At 43.3% G+C, this 21,263-nt stretch overlaps 1 protein-coding gene across 1 annotated transcript; it reads right to left on the bottom strand.

The window, feature by feature from the left end:
• Positions 1-1,051: 1,051 nt before the first annotated feature.
• Positions 1,052-21,221, bottom strand: BFSP2 (beaded filament structural protein 2). Its single transcript, XM_040590000.1, is given in 7 exon segments — positions 1,052-1,545; positions 2,008-2,139; positions 7,310-7,471; positions 9,808-9,964; positions 11,867-11,949; positions 12,314-12,484; positions 20,409-21,221. Coding segments are annotated over 7 exon segments (1,413 nt in total). The 5' UTR covers positions 20,865-21,221; the 3' UTR covers positions 1,052-1,293.
• Positions 21,222-21,263: the final 42 nt, after the last annotated feature.

Consider the following 21,263-nt stretch of genomic DNA (forward strand, 5'->3'; position numbering starts at 1 on the left):
GTCGAGTTAACAGCACACTTGAACTGCTTCAGCATTATTTGATTTAGATTTCACACTAGTGAGCTGATGGTCTTGTGACACAACAGAGTGCTTGCCATTTCCACCTGGATGCTGTGTGCAAAGTGGAAGGGTAGTTCAGTCTTGGTATATTTGTACTGCAAAAAGGAAGAGTTTACTGGCTGTGAAGTGGAGGGCCTATGTCTTTAATCCAACCCCCTTCAGCTATCATGAAAAATACTGGAAGGGAAAAAAAAAGTCAAACTAAACCCCTGATATTCTTTATTTTTATTATAATTTTAACAACATGAGTAAATTGAAATCTGTAAGCAAAGCAATTACATGAGGAGGGTCTAATAAAGTTGTTCAAGCTACAACCTACTTTGACTGTTGAATCAAACTGAATAAAGCAGGCTGCTCTGATGGGGTTTTAGCTTCCACGAACATAATTGGCAGTGACATCTCCTTTTGCTTTAATGGCAATGGTCTTCTGTGGGCTGGGAGTTTCATAATCAGCTGAAAGTAAAAAACAAATAAAATTAATCACTACTACAAATAGGAAAATTGCTGAACCAAATACTATCCTCAGTTCAGCTGGTGAAATCTCATCAACTTCAGCAGGATCTGTTTACAAAATAATTTCTCCCTGACTGGAGCAGAAGAGCAAGTCAAAATCTGTGGATCAGATTCTCAGAGGTTCCATGACTAGTGGTGATTAAGGATCTTAAAAAAGCCCAACCAAGCAACCCAACCACTGTAAAGGAATTTAAGGTTATTCCCAGAGGACAAACATTAAGAGTCTGAACTATGTTTTTTCACAAAAGGTACGGTCAGTTGGCCAGATTCTGTCCTCGGGCTTCAGGGCAGGGGGGAACTTATATGCTTAGAAAGGGAGGTTCCCCAGGATCACAGCTTTAATATTTGGACTGTATAGTAGGAGGTCAAGGGAAGGCATAATGTACCCGAGGCAAGAAACAACACAGCTGCTTTGCAGCCACCAATGTAGCCCCCAGATTCTGTACTAGCTTTATAATCTCACATCTCAAATCTTCAGGGAAGCGACATGTAGACCTACTGGCATATTCCTAAGAGTCTTTCCGCGGCAGTGCTGGAAACCACTCATCTCCAATACGTCAGGAATCTCTGCACGACTGGATTCGGGGTGTTACTCCCCTTTGGCAACTGCTCCAAACGTCACCATCACCACTTAACCTTATGAAATACAAGAATCACCCTAGTCTTCCTGCTTCCAGCAACCTCACAGCGCCTTCTCGGGGGGGCACATGTTCTCCATCCTCATGGCACACTTGCTTTTAAGGACAAGTACCTGCTTTGTTCTCCATCCAGAAGGCAGTGATACGCAGCAATGTCTTTCTCCAGCTGTTGTTTGCTGGTCAGCAGGTTTTCACGATCCCGCTGCTGCTGCTCGGTTTCTACTTTGATCTCTCCCATCTCAGCCTCCAGCTTGGAAATGACAGAGCCTAGGTTCTGCAGTTCGATGTCATGCCAGTGCTTGGCATCATATAAAGAGTTCTCCAGGCCCCTTTTCTATAAGGGCAGGACAGCAGACATTAGAAGTCAGTTTTCCTATACTTCATAGTGATTTTTATTCAGGTTTGGCCAAAATCTCTATTGAATATGCTTAAAGTGGAGATGTAATATTTTGATAATTCCTTTCTTTAGATACTTTGAAAAATGTGTTGAGCCACCGTGGTTACAAGGTGCAGATACTCTTCACGTTGTCAAGTACTACCCACCCAGCAATCTCTGTGAAATTGTTATTGAGTATGAAGACACTGAAGATTGAAATCTGGGGCCTGGTTGTCAAATATGTTACACTTGGTGCACCATGTCAATCAAGAAGAGGCCAGAAATGTCTGGCATCTCTGGAAGCAGTATCTGCTGGAAAACAGAATTTCTTAAGCCTGTGTGCCAAGACAGGAATGTTTTCCTCAGAAGGCATGTTGACTTTGCACAGAATATACCCACTGAAACCCCAACATTGCTTACCAAAGTTCTCAAAGATTCGGTTTCTGCTTGCAAGCTCTGTATTTTGCAGGCAGTTTCATGGAACTCAGTTCTAAGACCCTCCACCAGCTCTTCCTCCTGTGTTCGCACGGCAGCCATTGTTTCAGCCTGTTGCTAGTAAAAAATTGTGACTGTCACAGAATCGTAGAATCATTTAGGCTGGAAAAGACCTTTAAGATCATTGAGCCCAACCCTTAACTTAGCACTGCCAAGTCCACCACTAAACCATGTCCCTAAGCACCACATCTGCAGGTCTTTTAAATACCTCCAGGGATGGTGATTCCACCACTTCCCTGGGCAGCCTGTTCCAGCGCTTGACAACCCCTTCAGTGAAGAAATGTTTCCTAATACCCGATCTAAACCTCCCCTGGTGCAACTTGAGGACGCTTCCTCTTGTCCTGTTGCTTGTTATCTGGCAGAAGAGACCGAACACCCACCTGCCTACAGCTCCTTTCAGGCAATTGTAGAGAGCCATAGGGTCCCCCCGAGTCCCCTCCTCTCCAAGCTAAACAACCCCAGTTCCTGCCGCAGCCCCTCGTAAGACCTGTGCTCCAGACCCTTCACCAGCTTTGAAAGATACAGCCTATTCAAATTATGGTTTAGTTTCCTTACATACCAAACTGACAGTTAATATTTTCACGGTTTGTGGCAATTTTGACTTTAAGTTTGATTCTTGTATATTAAATCCCTCAGCTGAATAATTCTGAATACTTCTTAGTGTCAAAATTACCACATTTCCTATGCATTTACTGTAAAAAGGCTTATACATATAAGCATATATATTTTATCTACGTCAACAAAAGCTATTCACCATTGATATTAGTACATTTAAAATGACCTATAAAAAGAAAACGTTGCTGGATTTCTTCATTTTGTAGCTATACTACAATTTTTTTTGAGTGTTTTTAAAGTGGTTTTTAAAGACGTAAGTGCTTTCACTTAGTCTACTGGATTTCAGAAGTATTCACAGCTTGATTTTTCACACAGGATTTGGTGAGTAAGAGCAAGTCATATCACAGAGTCAGAAAAATAATTTCTGTTAATTGAATTAAGGTATTCTTATGCAATTTCATGCTCTTGTTGCTTGCAGGTTTTTATGTGTTTAGTTCAGTCTCCTTGGAAATAGGTGAAGGAAAAGGTACCTGAGTGAAAATGTCTGTACTTTTTAATGAGGGCTGAGATCATGGTTTTCAATCCAGAGCTCTGGGCTCTAGCAAATACAATTCTTCAGTCAAAACCTACATTTCTTCTAGTTGACACTAAAGTTAAACTATGCAAAATACTTCCATTCTACTGTGAAAATTCATCTTGACCCTGTCCTGCTTTTCTGATTATGCTTTCTTTTATTTTAAATGTAAGATCAAATTTAGAAAAAAAAAATCTGGGACCATGCACAGGAAATAATTTCTATAATTTTTTAGGGTACCATAATATGAACCCCACACCTTGGCTGTTGTGAATGAAATAATCTCAGGTGCAGAAGGTCATTTTAGTACCATTTCAGTCTCAAGCAGAACTTAGGTTTATGAACCTGTGTTGCAGATGGCTGAGTTTCAATCCAGGCACCAAAACTGTCCTTTCCAGCAAATTGCACAGAGCCTGTATTTTCTAGAAATACTTTGTAGGGGCTTATGCGTCAGAGAGACGTAATCCCACCTCACTGATTCTGCTGAACCCAGCCTAGTGATCATGGACCTGCCATTCTGGAGTGATTTGCATCTCCTAAATTGTGTTGAGAGTGTAGTCTGCACGTTATTATGGTATGAAGACTATAAATGTCTCTTTTTAAAGTGATACATAGGGCAGAGAGGGGGCCTTTGCATCTATATTTATAGCCTACACCCATTACCTGAAGCCTGGCATCTCTCATTCACATTTACCCTGCTGGTGGCCCAAATGCTACCTATAAATCCAACTCACCGTCACCACAGGTGATGCTGAAACTCCTCCAGGAGCTAGCCTGAGCTGATGTTAGTGATGTGAATGATAGAACAGGCAGGTAGAGTAGATGGAGGTAGCCACAACAGGCACTAAATACTGAGGATGATACAGCAAATAAGCACACACCGAATGAGCTCCAACACTTTTGGTACACGCAAGGTTTTCCCGTCCTCCTTACAGAATTACCAGCTGGGTCGCCCCAAGAGTCCATGTGGAGGGTGCTGCTGGGTGTGACATTTGGCCTCAGCTTTGGGATTCCTTCTGTAGAGAAGTGCAGACATGTGCCACTAGACAATTCGTGTTTTCTGGGGGCTCTGCTCTTCCTATTCCTGAGATGCTTCACAAGGCAGATGCTATACCGAATTGTGATGCCCACAAACAACTGGAGGGAAAGGATGAAATCGTTCTCCTAAATCTTTATCATTTTGGTGCTTGAGCTTCCTAGGAATGTATGGATTTCAAGCACCTCTGTACAGTTCTGAGCCAGCCATTGTGCAAGAGTGCAGAATCTCTCATTAGTCTGTTTTTCGTGGAATCAAGATAATTAAAGTATGATATGGACAGAACACCAACACCAGGGTCTGATCAGCATGATATCTGCAGAAGGAAAGTGACTTTTATAAGATCTTTAGAGTTCTGAGAACATGTTGGCAAAGTAGTAAAGAAAGGAAAAACAACTGATATAATCCACAAGATTTTTCAAAACTTTTTATGAGGTCTCGCATAGGGGATGACAGAGGAAAGTGTGTAATTGTGTGCTCAGGGAAGAGCATTGCCATGGATCAACAGCTGGTCAAGAGACGGGACATGAAGAGGAGGATTAATGTCTAGTTCCATTATGACAGAAGCTTAACAGCTCGATGCCTCAAGGTTTACAGCCTTGGGGATGAAACATGAACTAGAAGGATTTATGGATGGCAGAAAGCAATACAGATCAGCAGTGAGCAGGGGTGGATGTGTGGAATCAACCTACATGAATGAACAGCACCACATCATTAAGTAAAGCATTTTTCAGGGGAAAATACTAAATAGCTTGTGTGTCTTACAAGGGTTTAAATCACTGCTGTCAGTTCAGGGAAAGGTTTTGAGCATTATGGACAAGAAAGTGCAGAGGTCAAACCAGTGGACTCGAGTTTCGAGGTTATACTCATCTAAAAAAGTCCCATGTGAAGCCCTGTTAGGTATGAATGGAAATTGGTGTGTTTTGGTGTCCGAATACCTGTGAAAAATCTAGCCAAGACTGCAGGTCTAGTCAGGAGACAAAGCAAATGAGGCAAGTGAATTAGAAAATAACAATACTGCACTGATGTCTAAGTCAGTGGTAGGACGTCATTTGAAATACCTTGGTCTCACATTGTCACAGCTACACTAAAGAGTGGGTGCAGATAAAGAAAATTAAAATATTAGGGACCAAGGAAAACCTCACACAGAGAGATTAAAGAAACTAGTAATGAATAGCAAAGTTGAGGAGGGAATGGCTCGCTCTCTGATGTTGCAAAAGAGTAAGGACAAATTTTTCACAGTGTGGATAACTGAATGGTGCAGCTTAGCCACATAAGATGGCATAAGTCCACAAGATTAGTTGAAAAAAGCTGAACTCTCATTCTCTGTCTTAATAGGAATAATCTGAATAGATCTGTATGAAATACAAAACTGTATGAGATGTGAGATGCAAAACTGCGTCATCTGGGTTTAATGAGAGGTATGCCTCGGGGAAAAAAAAATCTGGAATGTCATACCAGACCCTGTTCAGAACCAGAACTGATCTTTCCAGAAATCTGTGATGCTCTAATTCTTCCTCCCATCAAAAAAAACCCAAAACAGTATCAACTTAAACTAGTAGGAGCTTAGACTAAGAGGGCCAAGTAGAGATGGGCTAGGTATAAAAGACACGTTAATGGGATCCAGTCATCAGCCTAATATGAGCTGGCAGTTTTCTCCCCAAATGATATCTCTGAGCATCTGAAAGACCAGATATTGAAGGTATGAAAGAAATAAGAAAGAAGTTGTGAGGGTGTATTTGCACAGGAGGAGGAGAAAGTGGAACAGAAAAGGAGAAAGCAGGACAGAAAAGTGGGAACACTGAAAAATTTGGTGCTGTTCAAAGTAATGCTCATTTTGCTGAAACCTGGTGGTGGGCCAGGAAGAGAGATTCTGGGAGAAGCTTAGGAGGCTACTGAGGATGCTTAGGCTTTTCGGGGCTGCGTATGCTTTGTATGGAGGCACTGTCTGGGCTCGTGTAGTTATTACTGTGTCACCGATTTCCTTTGGGCTGTACGAGCTGAAAATCAGGCCCCTGCAGACCAACCTTATGAAAAATTTGTTGAGTAACAGTCTGGCATGCTCACAAACTTGATGGGACCTCTGGGTTAAACTCCTCTGGTTGGCTGGCTGGCTCCTTTGTTATCACCGTTGTCACAGGATTTTTCTTGTTTTGAAAACAGACACGTACTCAGAGCTTGCATTTATCTCTGAAAATGTATTTCTTACTTTTTTTCTTGCAGTTTGCTTTCACTAACCCTGAATCCTGTCATGGCAGTTCTGTACCATCGAACAGGGGAGGCTATGTTTTTGCAAAATATTTCTTATAGCACAGCTGTAGTTATGATTTGCTGTGCCATGCTCTGCTGTAATAGCCAACTCAGAATGAGATGGCTGCTAACATACAGGATCATCTGCTGATCTTAATGCTTCAGCTCTGCAAACATACTTACTTCAGTCAGCCAATTTGGAAAATGTGTGATCCTTCATGACAGAGAAAAAGATGCATTAAAAGGCTGTTTCAGACTCAGTGTCAGGAGAGGCGAGGCCTTTTAAAGGCAATAGCTATTATCATCACTTTTCATTTCTAAGTTAATAGCCAGTTTTCCCACTGCTGCCAAAGGAAACAATATCAAGAAGAAACCCACAAGGAGTCTGTAGCTGTATAATTAGTGTAGAGCAATCAGTTTTGCCCTTTTGCTTTACAGACCCTTGTAAATTGTTCAGTGGAGGAATGATGCTAGGAAGAAGGGTAATAACTGTGGCTTATCCTATGCAGAAGGTATCAACTGATTTTTTTCTCTTAGCCAACATTTCAGAGCCCTTAGAAGGTTCCCACAAATACTGGTAGGGCCATTTCCACCTGTGTGTACACATTTAACTCTGTGTATGCCAAGAAAGCCACTGATATTTATGAGTGTATTTTCCCATGAGCTTGGACCAAAATCCTTCAGATTTTTACCATCTTTTTTGTTTCAAGAAAAAAAAGCAAACATCCAACCCTCCAAGTTACTACAGAGTATTAGATGTTATCTAATGGATGTTAATCCACTAAGGTTAGAGTGGGTTACAGAGTGCTTACCTTGGTACGGAGCAGGGCACCTGTCTCAGCACGATTCTTTTCAATGTCTCTCTCCCAGTGGATTCTGATTTTTTCCAGTATGTCATCCAGGCCACTTCCCAGGGGAACATCAAGTTCTTCCAGCTGAGATCCAGCAAGCTGCTTGTATAATACCTTCACATCCTTGAACAAAAATAACAGACATAAAAGAAGGTGAACCGGACAACTGAATGTGGTAGCTTCAGAGGCTCGAGGAAGAGCTCTTTCGGTGCCACAGAGAGAGTAATTAAATTTGGTCCCAAAAGGTGTCTACATTAATGACTTCGTGCACTGGAGGGTTTCTTTTGCAGATGTGGATTTGCCTTGCTTCTGCACAGGGAGTCTTACTGCAGATCTGGGGTGCTAGAAATCGTTTCCCTCTTGGTGGAAGGACACTGAAGCCCTACACCAAGGCACTGCCTGGAGCAGCCCCCACTCACAGTGGGAAGTTTCTCCATCAGTCAGAGCTTGACACATGTGTACTGTGCACCCAGGACCTGAACCCATCACAACTATATTGCCCATAAAGCTGCAATGTGTACTCTGGGTCAAGGAACTAACAGCTTACAGCAAATCAGACCCTGCTCTTTCCTCTGTGCTGCACCACTCAACAACATAGACATGCATTTACTGGGAGATACAAGTTGTGCAAAACAGCAGGAGGTCTACAGCCTTGCAGCTTGTGTGAGCCACGTGTGCTTCTGTGCTTCTGTGCATGTACATGTTAGGTGAAGAGTACTGTCCTTGTCCGTGACAGCATTCTGTTCTTTATATATACGTGCTCCAAAAACATGTAAGCAGTAGAGAAATAGTGTGTTTAGAATTAGAATTGCATGCTTAAAGGTAGCGCATCAGTTGTACATTGTGTTCAGGAACACAAGAATAAATGAGATTTGCACATGTATCTGAACTGTCTGGCACTATGATCTTTTTACATCAATCTGTTCATATGTGCTGTTAGCATAAGCAAAAATGTAGTGTAAAAGCCTCTGGGAACTGTGTAAACAATGGCCCCTGACAGTGGCAATACTGGAAAAAAATTGATGGAATTGTATGAATTACGAACCTGCAAGGATGAAAGCCTCAAAATGTGCCCACTCCAAGTTCATAAGAGCTTCAAAAGGACCTGACATGTATTACCTAGTGGGGGCACTTGAGGAAAGAAAGGTTTGAATTAGTTCAGAAAAATCCTTAGGACTTTCAGTCTCGAGCCAGAGCTCAGCTGAAGTAACTGCAATAGTTGCTTCCAGCCTTTATTCTATGACTTCTCTTGAGCAGCTTCCTTTGGTGATGCTGCCGTGGGAAAATCAAGTCTGTTCTGAGGTGGTTCTGCAAATGCTCAGATACTCCCAACGGGTAAAGAAAGGAGCATCCTTCTACCTTGCAGGGGCTCCTCGCTGGCTAAATGCAGAGCAGGAGGAGCTGTTGGAGAGGTGGTGTTCTTGTTACACCATACATATGGGCAGAGAACAGCATCAGCGCCAGCTTTTCTGGTTTCACAGCAGTCATTGCAATACACGGAGGTTTAAGGGGGTTCCTGTGTATTCCTAGGAATTTTCTATTTTCCTTCTTATCAAAAATAACTTCCATCTTTCTCATGCCATGCAGCGGTGTTGAAGCCACTGGTTATTTTCTGCAAGATGCCAGCCTTGGGATTAGCCTCATGAAAGTAGGGAGGGGATGAAGCAACCTCATCTTGGCAAACCACATCTCTGTATGCCTGCAATGTTGCTGAAATATGAAAATGCTGGAAAAATAACCTGTAAGAAATGTAAGGTAGGATAGTACCTTGCTTCTGTGAGGCATCTCAATTCAAGCTTTCTCTTACTTTTGAGGCATCCCCGCAATTGCTTGCTCTCCCTTATGTGGGATTAGTAGCAGCTCTGTATTCGAGCCTCCATCAGGTGAATGTAATGAGTAAGTGGGAAAGTATTGCAAAATTGGGTAATAATGGGCTTCCCTTCCAGCGGCCTGTCCCTGTGACTTGCTTCAGTGGTGTGTTGCGCAGGAGAGACATGGTTTTGGGAACTGAGCAGCTTGCTAAGCCAAGCAGGATATTTTCAGAAGAACCTGGTTAATGCTCAGTGTTAGTGCAGCAGGACCAGAGCTTGTTCCCTGCACATGCATTTTCTCTTTACATCTCTAGCTGAGAATCAGATCTCACTGTTGAGATGTCTACATACAGGACTGTGCAGCCCTGTGACCATCATGTGGCGTCTAGCAGGAAAGGAAGTGATGACATCTCTTCCATGTCATATTTATCAGATGAGAACGGGTTAAAACTTAAATGTAAGCAAACTGATCATGCTTCAGAGGTTAGCTCTTTAACAGAGAAGAGGTAAGTAGGAGGAGGTTTCAGGAGAATCCCCCCATCCAGATGGCAGGCAGACCTTTTTAGTGCTTCTTTGCACTAGATACATGACACCAACCGGGTGAAACAGGCACACGTTGGCTTTGCAGTGTGCTGAGTCTGGACTTACTTCTTCATGATTCTTTGACAGCAAAGTTAATTCTTCTTTCATGCTCTCTATCTGACTCTCCAGATCCATTTTAGTTAAATTAGCATCATCAATCACTTTATATAGGGAATTAATTTCATCTTCCACTGCCTTTCTGAATGGCTGTTCATTTTCATACCTGCAGAGAAAAAAAAAGAAAACCTCAAACCTTAATACAGCACAGCTCAGCAAGAAAAACCTGCTTTTTTTTTAAAATGACACTGTTTATGCTAATTAGCTCATGTGTCCCAGACAGAGACACAGAAACACAGAAGATATACTTTGCTCTCACCTTGTCTTGCTATACTTGAATTTGACTGCCTGAAGTACCCTGTCATTAACTCAGAGTGTAATAAAAGAGGCCAAGTTAGCAGTCTGCACTAGGGTGGTTATCAGCCTGATAGGATTCCTGAATAAGCATGGAGCGGCATGCAGTCTCTTGCTAGATCTGGTGTTTAGACACAGTATGACTATGGGTGGCTTTTTCTCTGCTTGGCTTTAAAATGAGAATAACTGCTCATTCATCTACATAAGAATTTTTCAGAGCTATGGTCAAAGAAAATATGCGTGCATCAAGGTTTTACTAATGGACAAGCTGATGTTTCAGGGTACCAGCCTGTGCTTAAGACCTAATGCCAGTGCTATTAAAATAAAGAGGAAATCTGAGTGGTTTGTTTGTCAACTAGAATTGCTGTTAAATCAAACGGCTCATTTCTAAATTGTGCCTGCAATGGTAAGGGAAATTGTGGCAGGCAGTTGCTATTTTATACTGCTGCTTGCTGCAATCGCTCTTCTTTTGTACCTTTTCATTTTAGGCTTTCCATTGAAAATGTGGCTGGGTTGCATGGTGAATCTGCTTCGGTGAGAGGCTTTTGTGTCAGACCCATCCAACCTGGGGACCTGGTGGCCAGGGAGGTTAGACAGGAGGGTTGGCAGGTTAGATGGGACCCAGCTTCATAAACAAGTCCTGCACTCTGCTGCCCCTTGAGAGCCACCTACTTTGCTGGAAGTTCAAGTGCTTGGGAAAGTGGCAGGTGATCCCAGTGAGAATTAGGAGCTTTTACTATGCAGTGGATTGATCTGACATTGATTTTGTTATGTAGACTGCTTGTCCGAGTCAGATGACATTTTTAAGAAATATTTTTTAAAACTACTTAAAATGTAAGTGTAACCATGTACATATAGACATAAAAAGAGTATCTCAGACTTGTACCTTTCTGAAATAAAAGGCAAACCTAAGAACATGATTAACACACTTTTTGATGTGATTAAATAAAATAATACCAGAGAGAGAGAGAGAGAAGTGTAAGGGATGATAAAAATCATAGGAGATAAAAATCAATTAGTTTGAAATACAGTTTATGTGTCAGATCTTGCAAAAAGCTATTTGTAAATGAATGAGTTCATTATGAGTAAATCTAGAAGGACCACATCTCCTGAGTAAAGAGCTTCATGCACTCATATACATGAATATTAGGCTCTGCAAACAGAAAGACATTAAAAAAGTAGTTTGTCAGTGTGTAAGATCTTCTTCTACTGTTCATTTCTTTCAGTAAAGACAAGGAAAATCAGTGCAGCCTGTTTCTGTTTTCTTATCTAACGTTTCCACACTGATGTTTGTAGTGGTGCAATTTTTGCTTTTCAGCTGCTGCAGCAGAATGATTGTTACTTCCAAAACCACTCATGTGGTACCAAAAATTAAAACTAAAAAGTACATGGAAGTTTGTCTTTATAAAAATGTCAACCCAAATTTGAATGAATACTGACCTCTCAGTAAATCAATGGTTGTGTATCAAAGAATAGCTTAAGTAGTTTTGCTAGTGCACATTTTTGTTACTATAAATCTTCAAAATCTTCCAAAATAATGCTAGCATCGTAATTATTTTGCTGTTACAAACCCCCTCCCAAGTCAAATGGTTGAATATTCAACTTAAAAGAACAAGCCCGTTCTACTCACTGAGCATTACTCCCCTATAGAGTAAGCATTTGCCAAAGCAAAGTTTCAAAGAAAGTGGCCAGCTAGGTGCCACCACAAGACTACCTGTCTTTAAAGTCTTCAGCACAGGCTTGAATGTTCTCGGTGTGCAGCATAAGACGAGCGTTTTCAAGGACTGCTTCACCCACCTAGAAGAAAGAGAAAACAGAGCTCAAGCAATAAAGAGCTTCAGCACATTAGCTATGTGCACTGTACGTGTATCTTAAACAGATGTATAGGTTTGATTCTGAAAATAGTCCTTTAGCCTAGGGCTGTTTAAGTGACTCATTCCATATAATAAATGAATTTTGTACATATAAATTCACAAATTCTCTGCAAACAGGCTGTAATTTGTTATCGAACTGTTCATTGCTCCTAAGCATTCATCTTCTTGTGGAAACACATTTATTCTGATCGTCAGCTGGTCACAAGGGGCAAAATTCATTACTGCGCGCAAGGTACGTTCATAATTTTAGTCCCACTTACATTTTCTAAATACAGTTTAAGTAGCACTTATGCAGTTCCTATTCTACTTCCCATATCAGCAGTCCTCTTCAGGGTTGTCATCTTCAGTGAGCCAAGGGATACTTGTTGCTCATGGCACCTGTGAGCCGTCCTCAGCTCCCAGAGCGTCGCTTTTCTTCTTTGATGGAATCCTGTAAGCTCTTGCGAAAGATACGTGACCTGAGGAGCAGGCAGTCTTCAAAGATTATTACACTGAATGTGAAGTGCTTTGGAAAGATTGTGCAAATAAGACAGACCATGGTATCATTGCTTTGGCTCTGGGGTCTATCTTTAGTGCCTAGGATGCACTTGAGGGGTAAGCAAACTGAAAGGCTTGTGACATAGCAGCTTGTTGTGATTCAAGGTTATATAAAATGATAAAAAGGTAAAAAAAGACCACTGCCTGCCCTGAAGTCACATGTGCACTGAGCTATGGAGGTGACCAAAGACATGCGGAGTTTGGTACCAGGCTTAGAGCGATCACCTCTGCAAATACCTGTCTGAGGCCTCCAGCCATCCCATGGTCCATGCTGTCACTCGGGAGGAGCTCAACTGAACATCTCTTGGGTCTTTTTCAGGAGATACACATGGAGATTTGTAGTTGAAACTAAACCACCACGTGAATAAGAGAAGCTTTTTTTATGTGGGCCAGGAGAGTTCTTGAAGCAGGAATGTTTCTTTAGATAATTAAGTCTGCAATTAAATGAGCTTGCAAATTCCCCTGAAGCATTCTGCTCCCCTGAGGTGAAACAGGCCATGCAATATGGAGACATCAAGGCTGCGTCCAGATAAGTTACCTCAAGTACCGGCAAGTGGGAACATTGCCTTAGTATGGCCCTACCTGCTTTTGGGCCTGCTGCTTGGTGACAGGGTGGAGGTGGACATTTCTACATGGTAACTAACGTTCACCCTTACTGCTTACTGCTGGAGCTTACTGCTCCAGATGTTTTACAAATGGTTGGACAAACAAATATGAAATATCTGAAGGCATCTGATGAGGAGAGGTCTGGAGGAATAACCTATTCCCCACATTGAGATGTCCGTTATGGATCATGAAGTTAAAAGCACTCTATATCTTTTAAATCAGAGGAGGCACGAGAGTTCAACAAAGTGGTTTGCTTACTTCTCACCTGCTGTTAGGAACAAAAAGGAAAGGCAGCTGTGGCTGGAAGCCTGGGACTGGGACTCTGTTCCTGCCAGCTCCAGCTTGGAGCTTAGCTTCCAAGGGAAACAGAGCTCATGCCATTGCACGGGCGGCCAATTTTTCTTTAATAACTCTGTGATTTCTTAGCCAATTCCAACCAAATGATCGAGGGGTAGACCACCTCAGGGACATGCAGTTCTAACATGTTTCATGGAAATAGCATCTAGGCAGAGGAGAGAGGTCCCATGAATACTGTCACTGGGCAAAAAAGTCCCAGTTTTGGCATAGAGAAAATTAAGAGAGCGCAGTGAACGCGCAGGAGGCAGAGATGTTATGAAAGCCCCAGATGTGGGAAAGAGATGGTATCTCACAGCACACCAGCCAGCTCTGCTGTGCGGCACACAAATACAGAAGACTTTATATGCTCTCTCGCACGTAGAACTGGCTCTTCTTTATCGTTCAACCCCTTATTTCCTTCTCCCTGCTTTTTTGCAACCCCACTTTGCCAGCACTGGCCTAAACTCCTCAACTCCTGGGTCGTCCCTTCTGCAGCATTTCAGAGGGGCTGGCCAGACCCAGGACTTTGCAGATGTGCTGCTCTGCTAGCCTCAGGTCCCCTTGCACCAGGAAACCCGAGTTTCTCCTGAAAGATGGAGAAAAGACATTTAGTTTTTACATGCCAGCAGCATGGATGTAGTAGAAGCTCTGAATTTTTTGGTGTTTTTTCCTTCTTCCTTTTCTTTTCTTTTCTCTTTTCTTTTCTTTTCTTTTCTTTTCTTTTCTTTTCTTTTCTTTTCTTTTCTTTTCTTTTCTTTTCTTTTCTTTTCTTTTCTTTTCTTTTCTTTTCTTTTCTTTTCTTTTCTTTTCTTTTCTTTTCTTTTCTTTTCTTTTCTTTTCTTTTCTTTTCTTTTCTTTTTTCTTTTTTCCTACAGAAGTTATTTTGTCTTCCTGCCAACTCATACATGTGTGGATCTTCATAGAAGCTTTTATTTTTTTCCCTGACTCAAATCAGGAAGCAGAAATGCTGCCCTGTGATTTGCCCTGTCCTGTCAAATCAAACTTACTGCCTCCGGTAGTGAGCCCACACAGTTACAGTATTTGACCTAAAGTCTGATGAAAATGAATGTCTTTGAGAGAACTGGGAACATCCCATGAGGAAAAGTAGCATTAAATCCTGTGAGCTGCACAGTGCCACTCAGAGGTATGTTAATGGCTAAGTTTAGAGGCTGAATGCAGTGTAAAATGGCTGCAATGAAAGCAGAAGGGAATAGCTGGTGATTTGCTGCTGCTGGATTTCTGCCTTATACGGAGACAAACTGCAAGTGCTTTTCAGTAGCAATCTTACAGTTTTATGGAGTCATTTGAGGTGACTTCTCACCTACCCCACAGTGGATGTCTTTACCAGAACCCTGGTAGCACACATTCCTGAGGACTTCATCAAAATCCAACTCCCCTCTTCATAGACCAGCAGCTAATGACAAAGGTTCAGTGAAAAAGTCCAGAGCTTTCCAGAACTGCACACAAACCTGAACTGTGCCATATAAGTAAAAATGTTATAAAGAAGTCTAATGTTTGGAAGGCTTCAGGGATGAATGTTGCAGTGGGAGCCAGCACTTTCAGCCCTCCTGGAAATCAGCTGCGTATGCTTCAAATCCAACAGTAAACTTAGGATGAACAGTGACACCGTAGTTTCTGTGTAGAAACCAGGTTTCCTGAAAAATTACCACATGATCTGTGAAAGCCCTTTCCTAGGCTTCAGAAGAAGAAATGTAAGACTTCCATCTAGTGGCTCTTTTGTTTGATTTAATTCTCCTAATAATCAACAGCTGGGTGCAAGCATGCAGCATTAGTGACATGGATTCGTAGCTACATTGCTGACACACATACCAAAATGCATGAGGCAGGAGTTTTGGAAACACCCGTCTTTGTGTCCATTGGAAATGAGAGGGTTTGCAGTGCTGCAAGCACTTAGACATTGCCGCCTCTGCTTGTAAAGCAGAAGGCAACACTGTCCTGCCTTGCAGGGCTTCTGGGAGGCTTAAGTCACTGATGCTCATGTGGCATTTAAATGGACAAAATGAGAAGTGTTTTAAAAATGCAAATGTTATTACTAATAATAGCTCCTTTAAGTCACATATTGTCTTTCGACACTTGGATCTGTGATACACATACACCTTTTGAACATGATTTTTTCAGCTCTTGAATTAACACTGAATATTTGTGGTATAAAACATCGTAACTAAAAAGCAGCAACAATTTTCTTTAATTTCATTGCAGTTTTATGGACATGAAAATGCAATTTTCATTTTTAGGAAAAAAAATCAAAATCTGCATCAATATACTGGCCCATTTACTGGGTTATGACTGGTAATAAGGAAAACTAGCTGCTTCCAGGGAGTTTGCAGGCTCCAGCCTTGATAAAGTGTGATGTGATACAGACACTTATGGGGAGAACTTATCCCTGCTGACTGGCAGTGTTTGATTTTTAAGAGAGATCTGACCAAGCTTGGCATTGCAAGATTTAATATGTCTTCCAGATTCTTAGCTATGTTTTATCGATAGCTTTGTATAGTTTTGCTGTTCTTACAAATGCCTAAATCTTTTCTGAATGCTGCTAAATTCGTGGCCTCAGGTGTGGTTTAAATATTTATGTAATGGAAAATTATCTGGCTTTTAAGTTCACTTCAGTTAAAGCAAATGATGCCTCTGTGGAGAAAGATCAGAAGATGGCGGTCTAGGCTTCCTTTCCACACACAGAAGGAAGCGGTTGGTGTCAGCCCATTGCCTCCAACATGTTTTAATTCACGACTAAATCAAGCTAAAAGCATGCAACCCCATGCTTGCTGCTCAGGTGCCAAGCAGTAAAATCGTACCGCTTTTGGTCATGCTTTCTGTGCTGAACCCCTTCTCAGAGCCTGAAGGAGGAAAACTCAAAGGTAGCAAGAGTGGCATTTGTTGCATTGCCTCGGGAAAGGTAATACCTCGAGACAGGCTGGCAAGATTGATGGGTCCTTTGCCGATCCCTGCTGCATCCAGGAAAAAACTTCATTTATACATTATTTTCTGAGTAAACAGGCCTGCATCAAAGAATGCCTGGTTCTCAAAGCAGGAGGTAACTCCTAAAGAAACAATCTGTAAAACCTGTAATGTTGCTTAAGCACAAGGAGGAAACCTCCGCGCCCCACCTCACAGCTGTAGGTGAAGGTAGTCCGAGGTTGTGCTGTTGGAGGTGGCTGAGAGGACATAATTAAACCTACTTTATTGCCATCCTCTGTACGGCAGTTGACCAAGCTCTGCACCATTTTGTGGGAGTTCATTGTGCCCTTAGATGAGTAGCAGAATGCTGTTTTGCCCATTTACAGACACTACACATGGTGTTGGCGTTAGAGTGTGTTACAGATAATACTCAGCTGCTCCTGGCCCCACAGCAAATAAATTACTGGGTGCGAGTCCAAATGCGGCGATTCCTCAGGCTGTGGGCCTCCAGGCTTAGTACTAACACTGAGTAAATGCTGACAGTAAGTCCAGGTGTATGGATAAATAAAAGTATCTCTGTGGAAAAACGGTGATTTTTCAGATGCTGCCGACCATGCACAGGAATCACAGCAGTGATAACATTGGTCCAGGATGTTGATTCCTTCTTCTGCTTTTGTGTTTACCCCTGTGATCTGAACCGCGCTACGTGCCATCTCATAGACAAAATAAATCTCTGTGTCTCCCACTCAGCCGTAATTGAACGGTCACGGAGGCTGAGCTACCCGCTCCTCTCCATACACTCACTGAGACTGTTTCAAGCATCTGCTCTTCTCAGGTGCTACCCTGCTCTGTGGGAAGGAACTGCCATTACAAACAACCTCCTATTCTGCAGAAGTGACACATTTGATTAGAGAGAGATTTTCCCGCGAGAAGACCAGGATAAAGCCTGCAGAAAAGGAGTATGCCCAGGGTAAAATGCGATGAATTTGTATTTCTGTCACATGAATTCCTCTCCGCAAGGATTTCTCATTTCCTGCAAAAAATCCTCCCATTTTGTGCCTGTCCCAATTAGTGTGTGTCCACCTGCTCTGCTAAAAAACAGCTGCCCAGGCTGATAATTAATGCTGTGAGCTGGATAGCAGCTTCCCATCATTCAGCTCCTGTCAGTGATCCCCTGCTGCAGTAATAGCTCTGACAATTGCAATGAAACACGAGTGGTTTTTCCCCTGAGGGAGCCTCCACTCATACCCTCCGAGTCACTCATTGCCACATTTTTCCCCAAGCTCTGTCTCTGGGAGAAATGCTGGCACCCGGTTGTTATTGCTGGGAGGACAACTACTTGACATTTGGGACGCTGGAGCACATCCTAGGAAGGGCAGGAGGGAAATGGAACCTCGGGTCCGCTGGGGTCTCTCCTACCCCACTGTGGAGATGAGCCCATCACATTTCTGATTTTGGGACCAGGAGAGCCCTGTGGCCATATCCTTGTCTTCTCACTAGCAGCGCAAGAGGAAGGGGCTCCTGTCTAGACCCCACCCCCACTTGCGTATTTTTCTTCCCTGCTTCTTGTTCAAAAACTGTTCCTATTGTGGACATTTGGGTTAAACGGCTGCTTAAGTGGCTTTCTGCCCTAAAACTTTCACAGCTGCTTCATGCGAATGGCACCAAGGGGTTTTATGGCTGCCAGGCACCCCTCCCGGCTGAATTCACAGGGCTGGCAGGGAATGAGAATGAATCCTCAGATTTTGCAGTAGGCTGAAAGAAGTATATGTCACATTAAGGTGGATGTGGACATCTACACAAAATCTATTTACAAAAAATACATCTAGAAATGTATCTTCCAGGTATCTCTCATTTCTGTTCACCCGCTCCTGGACACCTTTTACTTTTCCTACTGGGACGTGCCATGGCAGGAGGGTCTGACTTCCTGTGATTGCAGCCGTTTCTGCAGCAACTGATTTTGATGCAGCTTTAATAAAAGTGACAGTTTCAGTGTCGATGCTGGCATACTTTTAGCAGTTAGCTCCAGGGTGAATGAGTGGGGCTGGATGAGGTCCTACTTTCATTCTGGTTAGATGCTTAATATAAAAAAAGTGAAGAAACCTATTAGTCAGAACTGTACATAGCAGCTCAGATTATATCTGAGAAAGTCAAAACCCATTAAGTGATGCCTCTTTTATTGATTTAATTGAAGTAATTCAGAAAACTTTATGTGTTCTCTAATGTGTTTTAATGGTGAAGTAGATATGGATGATGCTAATCTTTTTCTCTTATTTTCTGTGTTACTTGCAAATGCTACTACTACATAGCTCTATTTTTCTGATTTTATATAGGAAGAGCCCAATATTCAAGCCAGATTTCATTATGAGCTGCTCTTACTCATAAAGAGAGGAGGGTAGAACCAAGGTGGCAGGATGACAATATAAAGAAAGGTTAAAAGGAAAGCCATTTGGGTGAAAAATTATTATATGAGTAGATTCATCTGCACTACAAAGTTGGGGTTTCCTATAAAGAAATACCCAACAGTCCTTCCTAAGGTACCCACAGTTCTAGTTTTTTGATCTTAACTGTAAGCCCTGGTAGGTTTTACAGGTGAGGTCTACAACGGCAGAATGGGACACACCTAGAAAACACGGGATGGCGGCTGTAAAGCATTAACCTTCATCTCCCATCATAGTCCCCATGTACCTCAGTGAGATGATAGGTTCAAGGATGTGGCTTTTCGTAAGCACCCCATATTCAGAGCACCCATTGGCTTCAGCAACTAGCCACTTCAAGAAGCTTTATAGAAATATAACTTACATTAGCAGCAACAATTAGTCATTCACCAATACAAAACGATAACAGCTGTAAAAGTCGGTGCTTAACTGGGTGTTTCTGCTGGCACAACCTTTGTTCAACAAGCTTACACCGCCGCATTCAGAGTTCAGATGACATTTGTAGTATTCTGGGTGAAGGTCTGCCCTAAAAATTCAGCACACCATAAAAATACACCTTCTTCTATGCTGGAGTAAAACTTTGGCCAGCCCAACGTAAAACACACAATTGTCCCAGGGAATTTAAAAGTTGTCTTTCAGGCTTTCTGAGGACCCACCGACGGCATGTTCTGTGCCTGCACCAGTGCTGCTGGGCAGAGACGTGTAAGATGCTGGGTTCCAGCTCTTCAGGGTCCTGTCCGCTCCCACTGGCTGGGAGTCGAGAAGCCAGGACTTGAGAGGTGCACTGAGACCTCAGGGGACAAAGCCCCATGTATGCTGCAAGCAGGACATCAGCCTGTAAAGTCTTATTGGTCTTACTGGTCAGCAAAAGAGCTGCTGCTTGTCCCCGAGGTCAATGCAAACACCTTTTTGCACCCCCACAATAAACACTCTCCCAAAGAACCCGCAGCCTGTGCCGTATGGAGAAGGTGGGAGTAAGGGATAGCAGGGTGGTGACAAAGGGAAAGAAAGGAGTCACTCATTTTTAGCCATGTAATTATTATTTTTAAATAAATAGACCTTTTGAAAATGTGATTAAGCAAACAGGGGAATCAAGTAAAAATCTGAATTGCTAATGAAAAAAACCCAACCAACCAATGTGCTTATAACGATATCATGTTGAGGGAAAAAACTAATTCGGTCCTAGCAGTTGTCTTTTAATAATTTTGATGCTCAGTATAATAACCACAGCTAAGAAAAAAAATAGTATGAAAAACCCCCACCCATTTTAATCAGCCCAGTTATCATGCCTTGGGGTGCATTTCAATCACCCCCATGTGCAGGATGCCCAAGGCAATTCTCCTGCTTAATAGGCATTTTCCACAACACACTGTGAAATGATAATGCTAATTATCATGAAGACAGATTTAAAACCCTCCGTCTAGGGCACCGTGCCTTGAAATCAGGCGGCATTCATCATCAGCATCAACCCTCACCACTCAAGGTTGCTAACTACTCCTGAAGCTCCCCCTGTCCCCCCTGCTGCCAACAGCGCTCCGGTGCTCACCTGATGGTAAATGGCCTCCCAGTTCTCCCGCAGTGCTCCCCAGCTGCCCACGCTGGCCGCTTTCTTGTCCAGGTAGACTCTGATGTGCTCCTCTAGCTCTTGGTTGACCTGCTCGAGAGCTCGCACCTTCTCGATGTACTCCACCAAGCAGCCGTTCAGGCTCTCATAGGAGAGACCCCTGCCCTTCTCCAACCCCGGGGCCAAGGGCACAGCAGCAGAGGAGCTGCGCAGACCCTGGAGGAAGACGCTGCTGATGCCCAGGGCTCTGCGGGACACTCGGGTGCCCAAGCTGCTCACGCCGCCGGTGGGGACGGTTCCCACGTAGACGCCGGGGGGTCTCGACAGGCTCCCTCCACCCCCGACACTCACTCGGCGGCCAGGTGGCCCCGAGCTCTCGGCCGCGGAGGAAGAGGGCTGCTGCCCCAAGAAGGACGACCGGCGCCTCGGCAAGGGCATGCTGCCGCTCCAGCCCGCCGAGCACCGCCGCTCAGCCCGGCCGCCTTGCCCCGCACTGGCGGGAGGGATGTGCCGAGCCCAGCAGGTTGGGGCTTGCGTGGGGTTTCGGCTTTGTGTGACGGCTTTCTGGAAGGGGGGCTTTGTGCTGCCTGGGAGCGCCTGTCACATTGTCTGGGCGGCCGCTGGGTCAGCAATCCCATTTCAGGGGAAATCTCTCTGCTGCTGCTGCTGCAAATGTGGCAGATGAGAAGCACAATGGTGTTTACAGGGAGAGCGGGACGGGGATTCAGTACGATGTACGTGTTAAAATACCAGCAGTGTTTTCTACGCTGACACCCAGATGATTTCCTACCCTTATACCCGCAGGTATCTACACCTGTGTTACAAATGCATTGGCTG

Source organism: Falco naumanni, chromosome 4 (genome assembly GCF_017639655.2).
Source record: "Falco naumanni isolate bFalNau1 chromosome 4, bFalNau1.pat, whole genome shotgun sequence".
Lineage (NCBI taxonomy): Eukaryota > Metazoa > Chordata > Aves > Falconiformes > Falconidae > Falco > Falco naumanni.